The sequence below is a fragment of the Oncorhynchus mykiss genome, chromosome 5, assembly GCF_013265735.2.
Source record: "Oncorhynchus mykiss isolate Arlee chromosome 5, USDA_OmykA_1.1, whole genome shotgun sequence".
Taxonomy (NCBI): Eukaryota; Metazoa; Chordata; class Actinopteri; order Salmoniformes; family Salmonidae; genus Oncorhynchus; species Oncorhynchus mykiss.
In genome coordinates, this window is record NC_048569.1 from 75,331,737 (window position 1) to 75,350,370 (window position 18,634).

The window sequence follows — 18,634 nt, forward strand, 5'->3', positions numbered from 1 at the left end:
AAGATGTTGGTTGCTTTTATAGGAGACCAGAATTCATATACTTCATGTAACGCCTACAAGAGGACAGCATGGACTTTCAAAAACCATGTGATCAAAGGTAATTTAGTCGACTGTACATTTCTAGTTACAAGCTACAGCCGTTACCTGCATTATGGGAGGCTCCATTGTCAACCAATCATTAGGGAGTTTTTGTTTGACTCACGTGAATGTGATGGAAGACCTGACTGAAACAGGAACCAACTTTGCCGCAATTCATGTAACAGTGGATATGTACAATTGAATATGGTATGAGGCTCTCTCACTGATTGATAGTACAATGTACACACATACGCTAAGTGTAGGAAACATTAGGAATAACTTCCTAATATTGAGTTGCACCACCTTTTACACTCTGAACAGCCTCAATTCGTCAGGCCATGGACTACAAGGTGTTGAAAGCATTCCACAGGGTTGCTGGCCCATGTCGATTCCAATGCTTACAACAGTTGTGTCAAGTTGGCTGGATGTCCTTTGGGTGGTCAACCGTTCTTGATACGTGGGAAACTGTTGAGCATGAAAAACCCAGCAGCATTGCAGTTCTCGACATACTCAAACAGGTGTGCCTGGCACCTACTACCATACTCCATTCAAAGACGCTTAAATACTTTGTCTTGCCCATTCACTCTCTGAATGGCATACATGCACAATCCATGTCTCAATTATCTCAAGGTTTAAAAATGATTCTTTAAACTATATCCTCCCCTTCATCTACACTGATTGAAGTGGATTTAACTGTTGATATCAATAAGGATTATAATTTTCACCTGGTCAGTCTGCCGTTAGAGTTGGTGTTCCTAATGTTTTGTACACAGTGTATATTTAGTTTGTGAGTGTGTGATATGGGGGTTGGAGACATGTTTATTTTTACATTACAAAGACAAACTTGTATAAACAATGTCAACACCGCCATGTTGCACTGAGCCTTGCTGTTGGAAAACCACATCAGTGTCTGACTCCACTCTTCGACTTTTGTCTACAGCAGTTTGCTTTCGCGTGACTACTCAAACGAGCTCAAGGTTAGGGGGTAGGGACGTCCCAATAATCCCAATAGCACTAACCATTTAATGACGGCTGCTGCTTCCGGGAAGATGGCCGGCTAAACAATGACAAAATATACCATTCTACAAATCAAGAAGGGATCATCTTTCGCTTTTGCAAACTACTTGGATTAACCAAAGTGTTCGGAATAAATGCTTGCATTTAGGTAGTTTATTTGGTAACCGTGTGCATGCATGTTAAATTACTGTTTGAGTTAGCTAAATTAGTTAGCACATGCGAAGTAGCTAACATGTCAGCTATTGGTAGCTAAAGTTGAAACCCGCAACTGACGTATTATTGAGTTCCATGATCGAGAAATGGAGAGGAGACAGACACGTTTACATTGCTGGCTAGTGTCGAAACGTGCGATATTTTTTTTTATCGGTGTGTCTCGTTGGTCGATTGCTATGTTCCCGCAGCTGCATACAACTGTCTAAAACTTAACTAGCTAGCTAATTTTCATTGATTCACTCATTTCAATGGCTCACTGTAGTTCATCGGATCCAAGTGGGAAGATACCCCGTCCAGATAGTAGCGCAGTATTGATGGCAGGATCTCCCGGAACCGTTGATCAGGCAATGAAGCCGGTGTTGTTTGAAATATTTGGAGAAATTTGGAACGTCCAGGCCCGACTCGGGCAAGGCGTCTCGGCCTCGGTATACCGGGTGAGCTCGGGAAGGACGAGTACGGCCGCCGTTAAGGAGTTCCTGGCGGACGCTCAGGGCGGAGATTACGGGTACCACAAGGAGAGGTCCGTGCTGGAAGACATCCAAGGACACAAAAACATCGGTACGGAACTTTTTATTGTAATATGGTTGTAACGTTACTGTGCACAATCTATGGAATCACAGAGCTCGTCTTCTAGTGTTCCTGGTCATCGATGAGGTAATCTGAGAATCAAATTATTAATCGCATTACAAAGGGTTTAGCCTCGTACTTGAAATCTGTGTTTTTATCAAGCTAATTGCCTGTCCGCCATTACAACCAAGTTACAAATCTCAATCTAGTCTCTGATCTGTCATAGTGAGCTGTTTTTCTGGCAACGCTGGTTTTTAAAGCCTTCATTGGCATGTCGTAAAGCCCTTCTTAGCCACGTCAAACGAACACCTGATGATGATGACCCTGACTGACGCATCGTAATAACTAGAGAACGACCGATATGGATTTTTTTAGCTGATATTTTAGGCTGATATTCAGTATACATAATGCATAGATTTGAAAACCAAACAATACATTTGTTTTTACCAATCTACCTACATAACAACATAAAGGTAATACTTTATTTTGAATGGTAAATCTCTTGATAAAGTGGGTTAATTAAGATGGTATAGGTGTAACCGATGTGAAATGGCTAGCTAGTTAGCGGTGGTGCGCGCTAGCGGCGTTTTAATCAGTGACGTCACTTGCTCTGAGACCTTGAAGTAGTGGTTACTGAATACTGAATGAACACTTATGAACACTTAACACTGAATACTGAATGAACACTTATTTTAACATAATATAATACACCAATAAAAGTCAATTTAGCCTCAAATAAATAATGAAACATGTTCAATTTGGTTTAAATAATGCAAAAACAAAGTGTTGGAGAAGTAAAAGTGCAATATGTGCCATGTAAAAAAGCTAACGTTTGAGTTCCTTGCTCAGAACATGAGAACATATGAAAGCTGGTGGTTCCTTTTAACATGAGACTTCAATATTCCAAGGTAAGAGGTTTTAAGTTGTAGTTAATATAGTATTTATAGGACTATTTCTCCCTATAACATTTGCATTTCATATACAGTGCCTTGCGAAAGTATTCGGCCCCCTTGAACTTTGCGACCTTTTGCCACATTTCAGGCTTCAAACATAAAGATATAAAACTGTATTTTTGTGAAGAATCAACAACAAGTGGGAGATAATCATGAAGTGGAACGACATTTATTGGATATTTCAAACTTTTTTAACAAATCAAAAACTGAAAAATTGGGCGTGCAAAATTATTCAGCCCCCTTAAGTTAATACTTTGTAGCGCCACCTTTTGCTGCGATTACAGCTGTAAGTCGCTTGGGGTATGTCTCTATCAGTTTTGCACATCGAGAGACTGACATTTTTTCCCATTCCTCCTTGCAAAACAGCTCGAGCTCAGTGAGGTTGGATGGAGAGCATTTGTGAACAGCAGTTTTCAGTTCTTTCCACAGATTCTCGATTGGATTCAGGTCTGGACTTTGACTTGGCCATTCTAACACCTGGATATGTTTATTTTTGAACCATTCCATTGTAGATTTTGCTTTATGTTTTGGATCATTGTCTTGTTGGAAGACAAATCTCCGTCCCAGTCTTAGGTCTTTTGCAGACTCCATCAGGTTTTCTTCCAGAATGGTCCTGTATTTGGCTCCATCCATCTTCCCATCAATTTTAACCATCTTCCCTGTCCCTGCTGAAGAAAAGCAGGCCCAAACCATGATGCTGCCACCACCATGTTTGACAGTGGGGATGGTGTGTTCAGCTGTGTTGCTTTTACGCCAAACATAACGTTTTGCATTGTTACCAAAAAGTTCAATTTTGGTTTCATCTGACCAGAGCACCTTCTTCCACATGTTTGGTGTGTCTCCCAGGTGGCTTGTGGCAAACTTTAAACAACACTTGTTATGGATATCTTTAAGAAATGGCTTTCTTCTTGCCACTCTTCCATAAAGGCCAGATTTGTGCAATATACGACTGATTGTTGTCCTATGGACAGAGTCTCCCACCTCAGCTGTAGATCTCTGCAGTTCATCCAGAGTGATCATGGGCCTCTTGGCTGCATCTCTGATCAGTCTTCTCCTTGTATGAGCTGAAAGTTTAGAGGGACGGCCAGGTCTTGGTAGATTTGCAGTGGTCTGATACTCCTTCCATTTCAATATTATCGCTTGCACAGTGCTCCTTGGGATGTTTAAAGCTTGGGAAATCTTTTTGTATCCAAATCCGGCTTTAAACTTCTTCACAGCAGTATCTCGGACCTGCCTGGTGTGTTCCTTGTTCTTCATGATGCTCTCTGCGCTTTTAACGGACCTCTGAGACTATCACAGTGCAGGTGCATTTATACGGAGACTTGATTACACACAGGTGGATTGTATTTATCATCATTAGTCATTTAGGTCAACATTGGATCATTCAGAGATCCTCACTGAACTTCTGGAGAGAGTTTGCTGCACTGAAAGTAAAGCGGCTGAATAATTTTGCACGCCCAATTTTTCAGTTTTTGATTTGTTAAAAAAGTTTGAAATATCCAATAAATGTCGTTCCACTTCATGATTGTGTCCCACTTGTTGTTGATTCTTCACAAAAAAATACAGTTTTATATCTTTATGTTTGAAGCCTGAAATGTGGCAAAAGGTCGCAAAGTTCAAGGGGGCCGAATACTTTCGCAAGGCACTGTACCTTTGACTATTGGATGTTCTTATAGGCACTTCAGTATTGCCAGTGTAACAGTATATCTTCTGTCCCTCTCCTCGCCCCTACCTGGGCTCGAACCAGGAACACATTGACAACAGCCACACTCGAAGCAGTAGTAACGACCCATGCAGAGCAAGGGGAACAACTACTCCAAGTTTCAGAGCGAGTGACGTTTGAAACACTATTAGCGCGCACCCCGCTAACTAGCTAGCCATTTCACATCGGTTACACCAGCCATTAGGCTGATAGTCTTGAAGTCATAAACAGCGCTGTGGTTGCGAAGAGCTGCATGCAAAACACATAAAAGTGCTGTTTGAATGAATGCTTACGAGCCTGCTGCTGCCTACCATCGCTCAGTCAGACTGCTCTATCAAATATCAAATCATAGACTTAATTATAATATAATAACACACAGAAATACGAGCATTTGGTCATTAATATGGTCGAATCCGGAAACTATCATTTCGAAAACAAAACGTTTATTATTTCAGTGAAATACGGAACCATTCGTTATTTTATCTAATGGGTGGTATCCCTAAGTCTAAATATTCTTGTTACATTGTACAACCTTCAATGTTATGTCATAATTACGTAAAATTCTGGCAAATTAGTTCGCAATGAGCCAGGCTGCTCAAACTGTTGCATATACCCTCACTCTGCGTGCAATGAACGCAAGAGAAGTGACACAATTTCACCTGCTTAATATTGCTTGCTAACCTGGATTTATTTTAGCTAAATATGCAGGTTTAAAAATATATACTTCTGTGTATTGATTTTAAGAAAGACATTGGTGTTTATGATTAGGTACAGTCGTGCAACGATTGTGCTTTTTTCGCAAATGCGCTTTTGTTCAATCATCCCCCAGTGTTGCTTCGATTATATGCAACGCAGGACATGCTTGATAAACAAGTAATATCATCAACCATGTGTAGTTAACTAGTGATTATGATTGATTGATTGATTGTTTTTTTACAAGGTAAGTTTAATGCTAGCTAGCAACTTACCTTGGCTTCTACTGCATTCGCCTAACAGGCAGTCTCCTTGTGGAGTGCAATGAGAGGCAGTTGGTTAGAGCGTTGGACTAGTTAACTGTAAGGTTGCAAGATTGAATCCCAGAGCTGACATGGTAAAAATCTGTCATTCTGCCCCTGAACATGGCAGTTAACCCACCGTTCCTAGGCCATCATTGAAAATAAGAATGTGTTCTTAACTGACTTGCCTAGTTAAATAAAGGTGTACATTTTTTTTTTAAATATGCAAAATCGGCGTCCAAAAATACAGATTTCCGGTTGTTATGAAAACTTGAAATCGGGCCTAATTAATCGGCCATCCCGATTAATCGGTCACTCTCTAGCTGTAACTTGATCCTACTGCTATGACCTGATAGAGCGAGGCTGTAACTCCGCTCCCTTTCACTCCGCTCCCTTTCACATCTCTGCATCGCTCATGTCTCTTGGTGAGGTTTATGGCCACTATGAGAACTAGCTCAATGGCGATGACATTAGCTACCAAGTCATAATGTGCACAATATCTATCAAGGAGAGCGAGGTTAGGAAAAAAAGATGAAACAACGATGCACGTTCTGCCTGAATGACTCAAACCTGCTCATAGTTTGAGAATTTGGAGCGCGCGCGCACACCCGCTGATCTACACCGTTTCATAAACATGCAGGAAGATTCCTCCTTTCCCTATTACGACAATCAATTTAATCTGACTGTCACCACAAGTCAGATGGCTCCTTGCGGAACATGTTGCATGTTCATCGGGCTCCTTGTGGAACATGTTGCATGTTCATCGGGCTCCTTTGCGGATCATGTTGCATGTTTATCGGGCTTTTGAAATTCAACAGCGGGCTGCATTTTTTTGGGGAACCTATTGTTTGTTAAAATCCATTTGCGGGGCCTCCTGGGTGGCGCAGCAGTCTAAGTTTGAGGTGTCCCTAAAGACCCGGGTTCGATTCCAGGCTGTGTCACAGCTGGCTGTGACTGGGAGACCCATGAGGCGGCTCACAATTGGCCTAGCGTCGTCCGGGTTAGGAGAGGGTTTGGCAGGCCGAGATTTCCTTGACCGATCGTGCTCTAGCGACTCCTGTGGTGGGCCTGGGCATCATGCACGCTGACACTGTCACCAGGTGTACGGTGTTTCCTCTGACACAATGGTGAGGCTGGCTTACGGGTTAAGCGGGCAGTGCGGCTTGGCTGGTTTGTGTTTCGGAGGACGCACGGATCTCGACCTCTGTACGGAAGTTGCCGCGATGGGACAAGACTGTAACTGCCAATTGGATACCACTAAATTTTTTTTGGTCTCGCGGGCTGGACTGAAGTGCCCGGTGGGCCAGATGTGGTCTCTACTTTGCCCCCCCCCTGTAGGTTGACCATCGGCGAAGGGTCGATAAACTACTAAAAGCCAATATCTACCTGATATATCGGCTCAACAGATTATTGGTAGTACTCTACTAATAACCCAACCTTGTTCTGCAACAATTAAATGAAAGATAAGATATTGGAGAGTTTACTTTGCCCCTATATAAAACAATTCAATGTTGTCTATATTTATTGATCATCACCACGTTTACAAGTGGACTTTGGAATTGTTGCTGGAGTGGGCTTTAAAATAATATGGTTTTGATTATTAAATCGATATCGCCATACACTTACTTTACATTCATGATATGTGAATACTCAGACAAGTCTTCTATGTTTTTATAACAGGGTGATAACCTTGCTTTACAGATCACATCAGTGTAACCTCAAGGGAGGGATGCATTTTTTGAGTATTTAAACAGAGCCCCCAACTTTACCACCGAAACAAATCTGTGCTTATGCTGACTGTTCCATTCCTGTATGTCTCCATAGTAACGCTATATGGGGTGTTCACCAACCACAGCCATGTGGGTGTGGCCACACGCTGCCTGCTGCTAGAGCTGCTGGATGTTAGTGTGTCTGAGCTGCTGGTTAGTACCCAGGGCCAGGTGGGCAGTGGTGGTGCCCAGCAGCAGGGCCACTCCATGTGGCTGGTGCAGCACTGCGCAAGAGACATCCTGGAGGCCCTGGCCTTCCTCCACCGAGAGGGCTACGTCCACGCAGATCTCAAGCCCCGCAACGTGCTCTGGAGCGCAGACGACGAGTGCTTCAAACTCATCGACTTTGGACTCAGCTTCAAGGAGGGTAACCAGGTGAAGTGGAGTTGAGAACAGGGATTGGTGTGGGCTACATACCTCTAAGGAAGGGTTTTCAAGTTTGTTTTAGCATCTTTGTACGTTGATCAGTTATGCATAAAATTAGTTGACATACAACAAGGAAACAATTATATGGACCAGGCTAAACTTTGGTGTGTGTGGTTTTCTGCCCGTACAATAGTGTCCGTTCTTTCCTTGTGTGCTCCAAGGATGTGAAGTACATCCAGACGGATGGGTACCGTGCGCCGGAGGCTGAGCTTCAGAACTCGCTGGCCCAGGCGGGGCTGGAGGCGGAGGGTAACTCTGGCTGCTCGGCCACTGTGGACCTCTGGAGCCTGGGTATCATCCTGCTGGAGATGTACTCCGGCATCAAACTCAAAGACATTGTCAGGTCACCCAAGTGGAAGGTACGTCCACAGCACGGCACTCCGTCTCTGGGCCTGTATTGCCACTATACTGACTGTATAGGCTTTTGTTCCACCCCAGCACAAACACACCTATTTAAATGACTGTTCTTTACCACATTATTGTCATATACAATGCAGTGGACTCTGATCCACCTGTAGCTAATAGATCAATATGTTCTTCACATACAGTGCTTTCAGAAAGTATTCAGACCCCTTCACTTTTCCACATTTTCTTACATTACAGCCTTATTCTAAAATTGATTTAAATAGTTTTCACCCCATCAATCTACAAACGTAACCCATAATGACAAAGCAAAAACAGGCACATTTATTAAAAAGGAAAACTGAAATATCACATTTACATTAGTATTCAGACCCTTTGGCAGCGATTACTGCCTTGAGTCTTGGGTATGACACTACAAGCTTGGCACACCTGTATTTGGGGTGTTTCTCCCATTCTTCTCTGCAGATCTCTCAAGCTCTGTCAGGTTGGATGGGGAGCGTCAATGCACAGCTATTTTCAGGTCTCTCCAGAGATGTTCAATCGGGTTCAAGTCCGGGCTCTGGCTTGGCCACGCAAAGACAAAGCCACTCCTGTGTTGTCTTGGCTGTGTGCTTAGGGTCGTTGTCCTGTTGGAAGGTGAACATTCAACCCAGCCTGAGGTCCTGAGCACTCTGGAGCAGGGTTTCATCAAGGATCTCTCTCTACTTTGCTCCTTTCATCTTTCTCTCAATCCTGACTAGTCTCCCAGCCCTTGAAAAACACCCCCAGAGCATGATGCTGCCACTCATGCTTCACCATAGATTTGGTATGTGCCTTCTACTGAGGAGTGGCTTCCATCTGACCACTTTACAATTAAAGCCTGATTGGTGGAGTGCTGAGGAGATGGTTGTCATTTTGGAAGGTTCTCTCATCTCCACAGAGGAACTCTGGAGCTCTTTCAGAGTGACCATTGGGTTCTTGGCCACCTCCCTGACCAAGGCCCTTCTCCCCCGATTGCTCAGTTTGACTGGGCGGCCAGCTCTAGGAAGAGTCCTGGTGGTTTCAAACTTCTTCCATTTAAGAATGATGGAGACCACTGTTCTTGGGGACCTTCAATGCTGCAGACATTTTTTGGTACCCTTCCCCTAATTTGTGCCCCAACACTATTCTGTTTGAGCTTTACGGACAATTCCTTCAACCTCATGGCTCGGTTTTTGTTCTGACATGCACTGTCAACTGTGGGGCCTTATATAGATTGGTGTGAGCGTTTCCATATCATGTCCAATCAATTGAATTTACCACAGGTGGACTCCCAAGTTGGAGAAACAGCTCAAGGATGATCAATGGAAACAGGATGTACCTGAGCTCAATTTCAAGTCTCATAGTAAAGGGTCTGAATAATTATGTAAATAAGTTATTTCTGTTAATTTTTTGTAAAAATGTCTAAACCTGTTTTTCCTTCGTCATTATGGGTTATTGTGTGTAGATTGATGAGGAACATGATCTAATCCATTTTAGAATAAGGCTGTAAGGTAACAAAATGTGGAAAAAGTGAATGGGTCTGCACTTTCTGAATGCACTGTACACAGATAAATCATTTAGATAATATACATTTATTAGACAGATATGGGTGTGTTGTCCAACCTGCTGTTATGTTGCCTACTGTTCTTTGCTCCTGCAGGACAACAGTGCAGCGATAGTCGACCATATCTTTGCCAGTAACAGTGTGGTGTGTCCTGCTATCCCTGTCTATCACCTCAGAGACCTGATCAAGAGGTAACAACATTCATTCATTCATTCATTCATTCATTCATATGCATTTTGTTTTAGTTTGTGCATAAATGCAGACATTTGATCCATTGTGGCAAATTGACTTTGCTCCCTTAAACATAAGTTGTCATTTTCAAAATTGTAAACTTATTGAAATGCATGTGATGATTTTCCTGAGAGAGGGGTTCCTAACGTTGACATTATTGTTTGTGTGCACCTGCAGCATGCTTCACAATGACCCCAAGCACAGAGGCACAGCTGAGACGGCCCTGCTTAGCCCTTTCTTCAGTATTCCCTTTGGTAAGTCAGAAACACCAATACAAAGTCCACAGCAGACATTTTGTTGTGTTACAAACTGGATTTTAAATGGATTTAATAGTTTTTATTTGTCATTGATCTACACAAACTACTCCATAATGTCAACGTGAGAAAAAAAATCTACAAATGCTTACAAATGTAATAAAAATATAGTCGTTGCACAAGTATTCACCCCATTTTGTTTAGGCAAGGCTAAAATAGTTCAGGAGTCAAATTTGGCTTAACAAATCACATAAATGAAATAATAGCGGTTGACAGAATTTTTGAATGACGATCCCTTCCTCTGTCCACATACATACAACATTTGTAAGGTCCCTCAGTCAAGTATTGCATTTAAAGCACAGATTCATCAACAAAGACCCGGGAGCTTTTCGAAAGTCAGGGCAGTGATTAGTTTTGTTTTTCATAAAAATACAAACATTTTTCTAACACGTTTTAAAAAATGTTTTATTTCACCTTTATTTAACCAGGTAGGCTAGTTGAGAACAAGTTCTCATTTGCAACTGCGACCTGGCTTTGACTTTGACATGTATTAGAATTTTGTGTGGATATTTGACAAAAAAAAGTACAAATTAATTTTAATCCCACTTTGTAACCCAATAAAATAAGAAATCCAAGGGGGGTGGAGTCTTATGATAGGCACTGTACCTCATGCTCAGCCAGCTCATATGATAGCTTGCATTATAGCATAATCTTATCTCTCTCTGCACCTGATCCCAACCTTTTTTTTCCTCTATGCTTGTACTCTACCTCTTTATGATATGCATATAGAATTTTCATAGTAGGGAGGTTGGGTGGAGCTGTATAAACCATAGAGAAGGCTTCTTAAACCTATTGATTGAAGAAATGTGTGACAGCTCCTCACATAGAAGACTTGGTTCTGCTGCCCTCGCCTGTTCTGCGCCTGCTCAACCTGATTGACGACAGCCACCTACACAATGAGGAGGAGTATGAAGGTAGGGAACAGCCTTTTCAAAACAACCTTCTCCACTGACGATACATTTTAAGAACACATTTCTCCTACAGTTGGTCATTTTGAAGATCGGAGATTTTTATTTTTAATTTTTTTTTATTTCACCTTTATTTAACCAGGTAGGCTAGTTGAGAACAAGTTCTCATTTGCAACTGCGACCTGGCCAAGATAAAGCATAGCAGTGTGAACAGACAACACAGAGTTACACATGGAGTAAACAATTAACAAGTCAATAACACAGTAGAAAAAAAGGAGAGTCTATATACATTGTGTGCAAAAGGTATGAAGAGGTAGGCGAATAATTACAATTTTGCAGATTAACACTGGAGTGATAAATGATCAGATGGTCATGTACAGGTAGAGATACTGGTGTGCAAAAGAGCAGAAAAGTAAATAAATAAAAACAGTATGGGGATGAGGTAGGTAAAAATGGGTGGGCTATTTACCGATAGACTATGTACAGCTGCAGCGATCGGTTAGCTGCTCAGATAGCAGATGTTTGAAGTTGGTGAGGGAGATAAAAGTCTCCAACTTCAGCGATTTTTGCAATTCGTTCCAGTCACAGGCAGCAGAGAACTGGAACGAAAGGCTGCCAAATGAGGTGTTGGCTTTAGGGATGATCAGTGAGATACACCTGCTGGAGCGCGTGTTACAGGTGGGTGTTGCCATCGTGACCAGTGAACTGAGATAAGGCGGAGCTTTACCTAGCATGGACTTGTAGATAACCTGGAGCCAGTGGGTCTGGCGACGAATATGTAGCGAGGGCCAGCCGACTAGAGCATACAGGTCGCAGTGGTGGGTGGTATAAGGTGCTTTAGTGACAAAACGGATGGCACTGTGATAAACTGCATCCAGTTTGCTGAGTAGAGTGTTGGAGGCAATTTTGTAGATGACATCGCCGAAGTCGAGGATCGGTAGGATAGTCAGTTTTACTAGGGTAAGTTTGGCGGCGTGAGTGAAGGAGGCTTTGTTGCGGAATAGAAAGCCGACTCTAGATTTGATTTTCGATTGGAGATGTTTGATATGAGTCTGGAAGGAGAGTTTACAGTCTAGCCAGACACCTAGGTACTTATAGATGTCCACATATTCAAGGTCGGAACCATCCAGGGCTGGTGATGCTAGTCAGGCGTGCGGGTGCAGGCAGCAAACGGTTGAAAAGCATGCATTTGGTTTTACTAGCGTTTAAGAGCAGTTGGAGGCCAAGGAAGGAGTGTTGTATGGCATTGAAGCTCGTTTGGAGGTTAGATAGCACAGTGTCCGGGCCGGAAGTATGTAGAATGGTGTCGTCTGCGTAGAGGTGGATCAGGGAATCGCCCGCAGCAAGAGCAACATCATTGATATATACAGAGAAAAGAGTCGGCCCGAGAATTGAACCCTGTGGCACCCCCATAGATACTGCCAGAGGACCGGACAGCATGCCCTCCGATTTGACACACTGAACTCTGTCTGCAAAGTAGTTGGTGAACCAGGCAAGGCAGTCATCAGAAAAACCGAAGCTACTGAGTCTGCCGATAAGAATATGGTGATTGACAGAGTCGAAAGCCTTGGCAAGGTCGATGAAGACGGCTGCACAGTACTGTCTTTTATCGATGGCGGTTATGATATCGTTTAGTACCTTGAGCGTGGCTGAGGTGCACCCGTGACCGGCTCGGAAATCAGATTGCACAGCGGAGAAGGTACGGTGGGATTCGAGATGGTCAGTGATCTGTTTGTTGACTTGGATTTCGAAGACCTTAGATATGCAGAGCAGGATGGATATAGGTCTGTAACAGTTTGGGTCCAGGGTGTCTCCCCCTTTGAAGAGGGGGATGACTGCGGCAGCTTTCCAATCCTTTCCAATCTCAGACGATATGAAAGAGAGGTTGAACAGGCTGGTAATGGGGGTTGCGACAATGGCGGCGGATAGTTTCAGAAATAGGGGGTCCAGATTGTCAAGCCCAGCTGATTTGTACGGGTCCAGGTTTTGCAGCTCTTTCAGAACATCTGCTATCTGGATTTGGGTAAAGGAGAACCTGGCGATGGAAATACACTGGGGCTCGTGGTACCACAAGTCAGTGCCACAAGTCATTGGTGAACTAAACCATATGATGAGGCTATATATAGACTGTGATATGACGTTGCTACGAGCAGCAGCAAGACTATGCACTAACAGAGTATCTGTACATGTGGGACCAAAACAGCTGAGAAGTTTGTCTGCGCTCTTAGTTGTTGCGGAAGTCTGCACAATTCTGCTGTGCACTTTATGTGTCGCTGACTCTAGCTTTTAAAGGGACACTGCAATATTCTGTCAATTAAGACATGTTTCTACTTACCCAGAGTCAGGTTAACTTGTGGTTAAAATGTTTGTCTCTGCATGCAGTATGAAGGAAGTTAGAGGTAGTTTTGCGAGTGTACCGGTAGACTTCCAGTCAGTTAACACTAGTTAGCATTGGCTTGCAAAACTACACTGCCTACAGAAAGTATTCATACCCCTTGACTTATTCCACATTTTGTTGCGTTACAGCCGGAATTCAAAATTTATGAAATAGATTTTTTTCTCTCACCCATCTACATACAATACCCCATAATGACAAAGTGAAAACATGTTTTTAGAAATGTTGGCTAATTTATTTAAAATGAAATGCATAAATATCTCATTTACATAAGTATTCATATCCCTGAGTCAATACATGTTAGAATCACCTTTGGCAACGATTACAGTTGTAAGTCTCTAAGAGCATTGCACACCTGGATTGTACAATATTTGCAGTTTTTTATTTTATTCTTCAAGCTCTGTCAAGTTGGTTGTTGATCATTGCTAGACAGCCATTTTCAAGTTTTGCCATAGATCTTCAAGGTGATTTACATTCAAACTGTAATTAGGCCACTCGGGAACATTCAAGGTCGTCTTGGTAAGTGTAACCGATGTGAAATGGCTAGCTAGTTAAGGGTGGTGCGCGCTAATAGTGTTTCAATCGGTGACGTCACTTGCTCTGAGACCTTGAAGTAGTGGTTCCCCTTGCTCTGCAAGGGCCGCGGGCTTTTGTGGAGCGATGGGTAACGATGCTTCATGGGTGTCAGTTGTCTATGTGTGCAGAGGGCCCCTGGTTCGGGCCCGGGTAGGGGCGAGGGGACGGACTAAAGTTAAACTCTTACATAAGCAACTCGTGTAAATATGGCCTTGTGTTTTAGGTTATTGTCCTGCTGAAAGGTACATTTGTCTGCCTGTGTCTGGTGGAAAGCAGACTGAACCAGGTTTTCCTCTAGGATTCTGTCTGTGCTTAACTCTATTCCGTTTCTTTTTATCCTAAATAAAAACTCCCTTGCCGATGACGAGCATACCCATAACATGTTGCAGCCACTACCATGCTTGAAAACATGAGTGGTACTCTGTGATGTGTTATGTTGGATTTGTCCCAAACGCAACACTTTGTATTCAGGAAATAAAGTTAATTTCTTTGCCATTTTTCTTTGCAGTTTCACTTTAGTGCAATATTGCATAAAGGATGCATTTTCAGGACAGGCTGCCGCCTTTTCACTCTGTAATTTAGGTTAGTGTTGTGGAGTAACTACAATGTTGTTGAACCATCCTCAGTGTTCTCATATTACAGCCATTAAACACCCTCTAACTGTTTTAAAGTCACCATTGTCCTCATGGTGAAATCCCTGAGCGGTTTATTTCCTCTCCGACAACAGAGTTAAAAAGGACACCTGTATCTTTGTAGTGACTGTGGGTATTGCTACACCATCTAAAGTGTAATTAATAATTTCACCATGCTCAAAGGGTTATTCAATGTCTGCTTTTTATTTTTACCCATCTACCAATAGGTGCCTTTCTTTGAGAGGTATTAGAAAACCTCTCTGGTCTTTGTGGTTGAATCTATTTGATATTCACTGCTTGACTTCGGGACCTTTCAGATAATTGTATGTGTGGGATACAGAGATGGGGTAGTCATTAAAAAATGATGTCAAACACGTTGATTGCAGACAGTGAGTCTATGCAACTTTATTATGTGACCTGTTAAGCACATTTTTACTTCTGAACTTATTTAGGCTTGCCATAACAAAGGGGTTGAATACTTATTGACTCAACCTGAAATGTTGATTTTTAATGACTTAACAATATCATTCCACTTTGACATTGTGTGTAGGCCAGAGACGAAGTCAAACTGGAATACATTTTAAATAGGGGCTGTCACACAGCAACATTTGGAAAAAGTCAACGGGTGTGAATCATTTCTGAAGGCACTGTACATCTAACTTCCTTCATACTGTGAGCAAAAACATTTTTATCTGCTTCTGGGTAAGTAGAAAAATATAATAATTGCCAGAATCGTGCAGTATCCTTTTAAAACATATGATCAGATGCTACATTGTGAATAAAAAAAACACATGGAAATGACACCATTTGTTTTGTGTCAAAAATGCCTCTGAAAATGTGACTTTCGATCAAAATTATGCTGTTGTGTTGTCAGACATCTTGGAGGACATGAAGGAGGAGTGCCAGAAGTACGGCTCTGTGGTCTCTCTTCTCATTCCCAAGGAGAACCCAGGCAAAGGACAGGTAAGACACACACTATCCCCATAACCAGGGGTCTATTGTCATTTAAATACTTCCATACAAATTAGAGATTTGTACATATTGTAGATCTGCATTTTTACTGCCTTGTCTTAATCTGTGTGTGTGTGTTTCCCCCAGGTGTTTGTAGAATATGCTAACGCAGGCGACTCCAAAGAGGCCCAGAGACTGCTGACAGGACGGACCTTTGACAGGAAGTTTGTCGTTGCCACATTCTACCCCCTGAGTGCTTACAAGAGAGGCTACTTGTACCAGACCGTGCAGTGAACACACACACACACGCGCACTGAGAGCTCACACACCGTTAGTTGAAGCGCCTAGGCCCCATTCAGTCAGTCTCTGTCATGGTGTGTATACTTACAGTTGAAGTTGGAAGTTTACATACACTTAGGTTGGAGTCATTAAAACTCATTTTTCAACCACTCCACACATTTCTTGTTAACAAACTATAGTTTTGGCAAGTCAGTTAGGACATCTACTTTGTGCATGACACAAGTCATTTTTCCAACAATTGTTTACAGAGATTATTTCACTTATTACTTGTGTCACTGTGTCACAATTCCATTGGGTCAGAAGTTTACATGCACTAAGTTGACTGTGCCTTGAAACAGCTTGAAAAATTCCAGAAAGCTTCTGATAGGCTAATTGACATAATTTGAGTCCATTGGATGTGTAGCTGTGGATGTATTTCAAGGCCTACCTTCAAAATCAGTGCCTCTTTGCTTGACATCATGGGAAAATCTAAAGATATCAGCCAAGACCTCAGAAAAATATTGTAGACCTCCACAAGTCTGGTTCATCATTGGGAGCAATTTCCAAACGCCTGAAGATACCACATTCACCTGTACAAACAATAGTACGCAAGTATAAACACCCTTGGACCAGCCGTCATACCGCTCAGGAAGGAGATGTGTTCTGTCTCCTAGAGATGAATGTACTTTGGTTCGAAAAGTGCAAATCAATCCCAGAACAACAGCAAAGGACCCTGTGAAGATGCTGGAAGAAACTGGTACAAATGTATCTATATCCACAGTGAAACGAGTCCTATATCGACATAACCTGAAGGGCCGCTCTGCAAGGAAGAAGCCACTGCTCCAAAACCGCCATAAAAAAGCCAGACTACCATTTGCAACTGCACATGGGGACAAAGATAGTACTTTATGGAGAAATGTCCTCTGATCCACTGGGAATGTGATGAAATAAAAGCTGAAATCATTCTCTTTACTATTATTCTGACATTTCACATTCTTAAAATAAAGTGGTGATCCTAACTGACCTAAGACAAGGAATTTTTACGACTATTAAATGTCAGGAATTGTGAAAAACTGAGTTTAAATGTATTTGGCTAAGGTGTATGTAAACTTACAACTTCAACTGTATATCAGATCACCACTCTGCTTTCTGCAGCCTCTAGGGCCAGGGTTAACTTAATATGCCCTGTAGCTTTAATTACTGTATGTAGCTACAGTATGGATTATACAAATCTGTCCTGTCCAAATTTCCATATCCTCCTATTGGGATGTATACTGCTGGAGTCTGCTTTTAACATTGATCCAGATTGGTCATATGTTTATCAGAGGGAGATGGCTTGACTCTCAGTAGATGGATAAATCCATACTTTCCCACTCCACACTGGGCTGATGTCAAACCCCGAACAAGAGAATGACTTTATGTCTACCTACCTTTTTATAGAGCACAAAGAGTACAGTACCAAGTGCCCTATGGGTTTCTCTCGTAAACCTAGCAGGCTGTTTAGCTTGGGGCCCTAGTTTTATTTTCATACTACTTGAATATGTTATCTTTAAGTAATTGAAACCGTTCCTACTGATTGATCTTGGGCCTCTTGTTGAAGGCTGAGCCACAATTTCATCTTATCCAAAGTTACCTTCCTATGACTTATTTTGTCTATGAGATGTTGTTTGTTTTGAGACTTGAATTCTGAAGGTACAACTCAAACATCAGTAGAATCACGTTCTGAGACTAAAAATCACGTTCTGAGACTAAAAATCACGTTCTGAGACTAAAAGTCCAACAATTCAACTGTGGCACTTTTCTATGGTACATAAAAAAATATATATATTTTTTTTGTAATTTCTATCATATGTTTTTATATAATAATTTCTACCATATATAGTGTTATTCAATTTTGTCCAAATTGCCACATATACTATGTTTACTCCTAATTGGTTGGGCTGATGTGAATGGAAGTTAAGTTTTCGATACGTTATGAAAGGGATGGGTCATTCCCTAGCTCTGTACAGTACATAGCAACAAGCCTACTGTACGCTCAGAAACCACGAATAGGGTTTTCACAGTTGAATATTTCAGTTGGAGAGCATTACAGCTGTGTCAGTGTTGTAGCCGACTATTCCAGTTTTGTCTGTCTGAGTTATATAGTCTGCATGACAAATCGATGTGTGAGAACAGCTAGTTTAGGCGTGACTATGGTGAGATTATAGGCTACAACATTCTTGAATTATTCTATGTCGTGTGTTGAAGATGTTGAAATTAACAACAAATTGTTGCATGCACTGAACTGAAATGTTAGAGGCAGTATTTATTCTGCATTTTTGACTCTCCCCCTTGTTTGTCTGCTGCTCTTATTCAGTCCAATGACCCTGTGAATCTTAGGCGGGGCACAGGGGCTTCTGAATCAGTAGGCCGGCATTGAAACTAGAACGGTTTCAGGCAGGGGGCTAGTGGCATCCTGCCCATCTATATAAATACTGCAGCACCCCTTAGCGGTCATGCTGGAGAAAGGCTTCGTCTTCCTCTCCTATACTATACCTACAGTAGCTGATCTTCCAAAGCTCCGTCCTGCCTGTCCAACCTTTCCAGATGCTTTTATAAGTTGTTTGAAAAGGAGACCATATTAACATGAGCAACAATAACTACTATTTAAAGCACATTATTGTTGATACACTGCGATTTACTCCATTTGTAACTCACACTT

The 18,634-nt window shown here is 42.1% G+C and overlaps 2 protein-coding genes across 2 annotated transcripts in view; one reads left to right on the top strand and one right to left on the bottom strand.

Annotated features, from left to right (window-relative positions):
* Positions 1-1,740, bottom strand: part of LOC110524574 (UDP-N-acetylhexosamine pyrophosphorylase) — a 34,382-nt gene extending 32,642 nt beyond the window's left edge. Inside the window, exon 1 of the mRNA XM_021604371.2 lies at positions 1,566-1,740. The gene's annotated coding sequence lies outside the window, so the exon portion shown is untranslated. The remainder of the gene's footprint in view (positions 1-1,565) is intronic.
* LOC110524576 (serine/threonine-protein kinase Kist) lies at positions 717-16,160 on the top strand. The gene is made up of 8 exons (XM_021604374.2): positions 717-1,866; positions 7,350-7,669; positions 7,882-8,079; positions 9,744-9,838; positions 10,056-10,132; positions 11,008-11,106; positions 15,578-15,666; positions 15,802-16,160. The coding sequence occupies exons 1-8, from the start codon at positions 1,557-1,559 to the stop codon at positions 15,946-15,948; spliced, it is 1,335 nt and encodes a 444-aa protein (XP_021460049.1). The 5' UTR covers positions 717-1,556; the 3' UTR covers positions 15,949-16,160.
* Positions 16,161-18,634: the final 2,474 nt, after the last annotated feature.

Coding starts and splice junctions, on each gene's coding strand:
- LOC110524576 (XM_021604374.2), top strand. CDS start 1,557: ATGGCTCACTGTAGTTCATCGGATCCAAGTGGGAAGATACCCCGTCCA. Junction 1,867..7,349: donor CCAAGGACACAAAAACATCG/GTACGGAACTTT, acceptor ATGTCTCCATAG/TAACGCTATATGGGGTGTTC. Junction 10,133..11,007: donor TTTCTTCAGTATTCCCTTTG/GTAAGTCAGAAA, acceptor AATGTGTGACAG/CTCCTCACATAGAAGACTTG.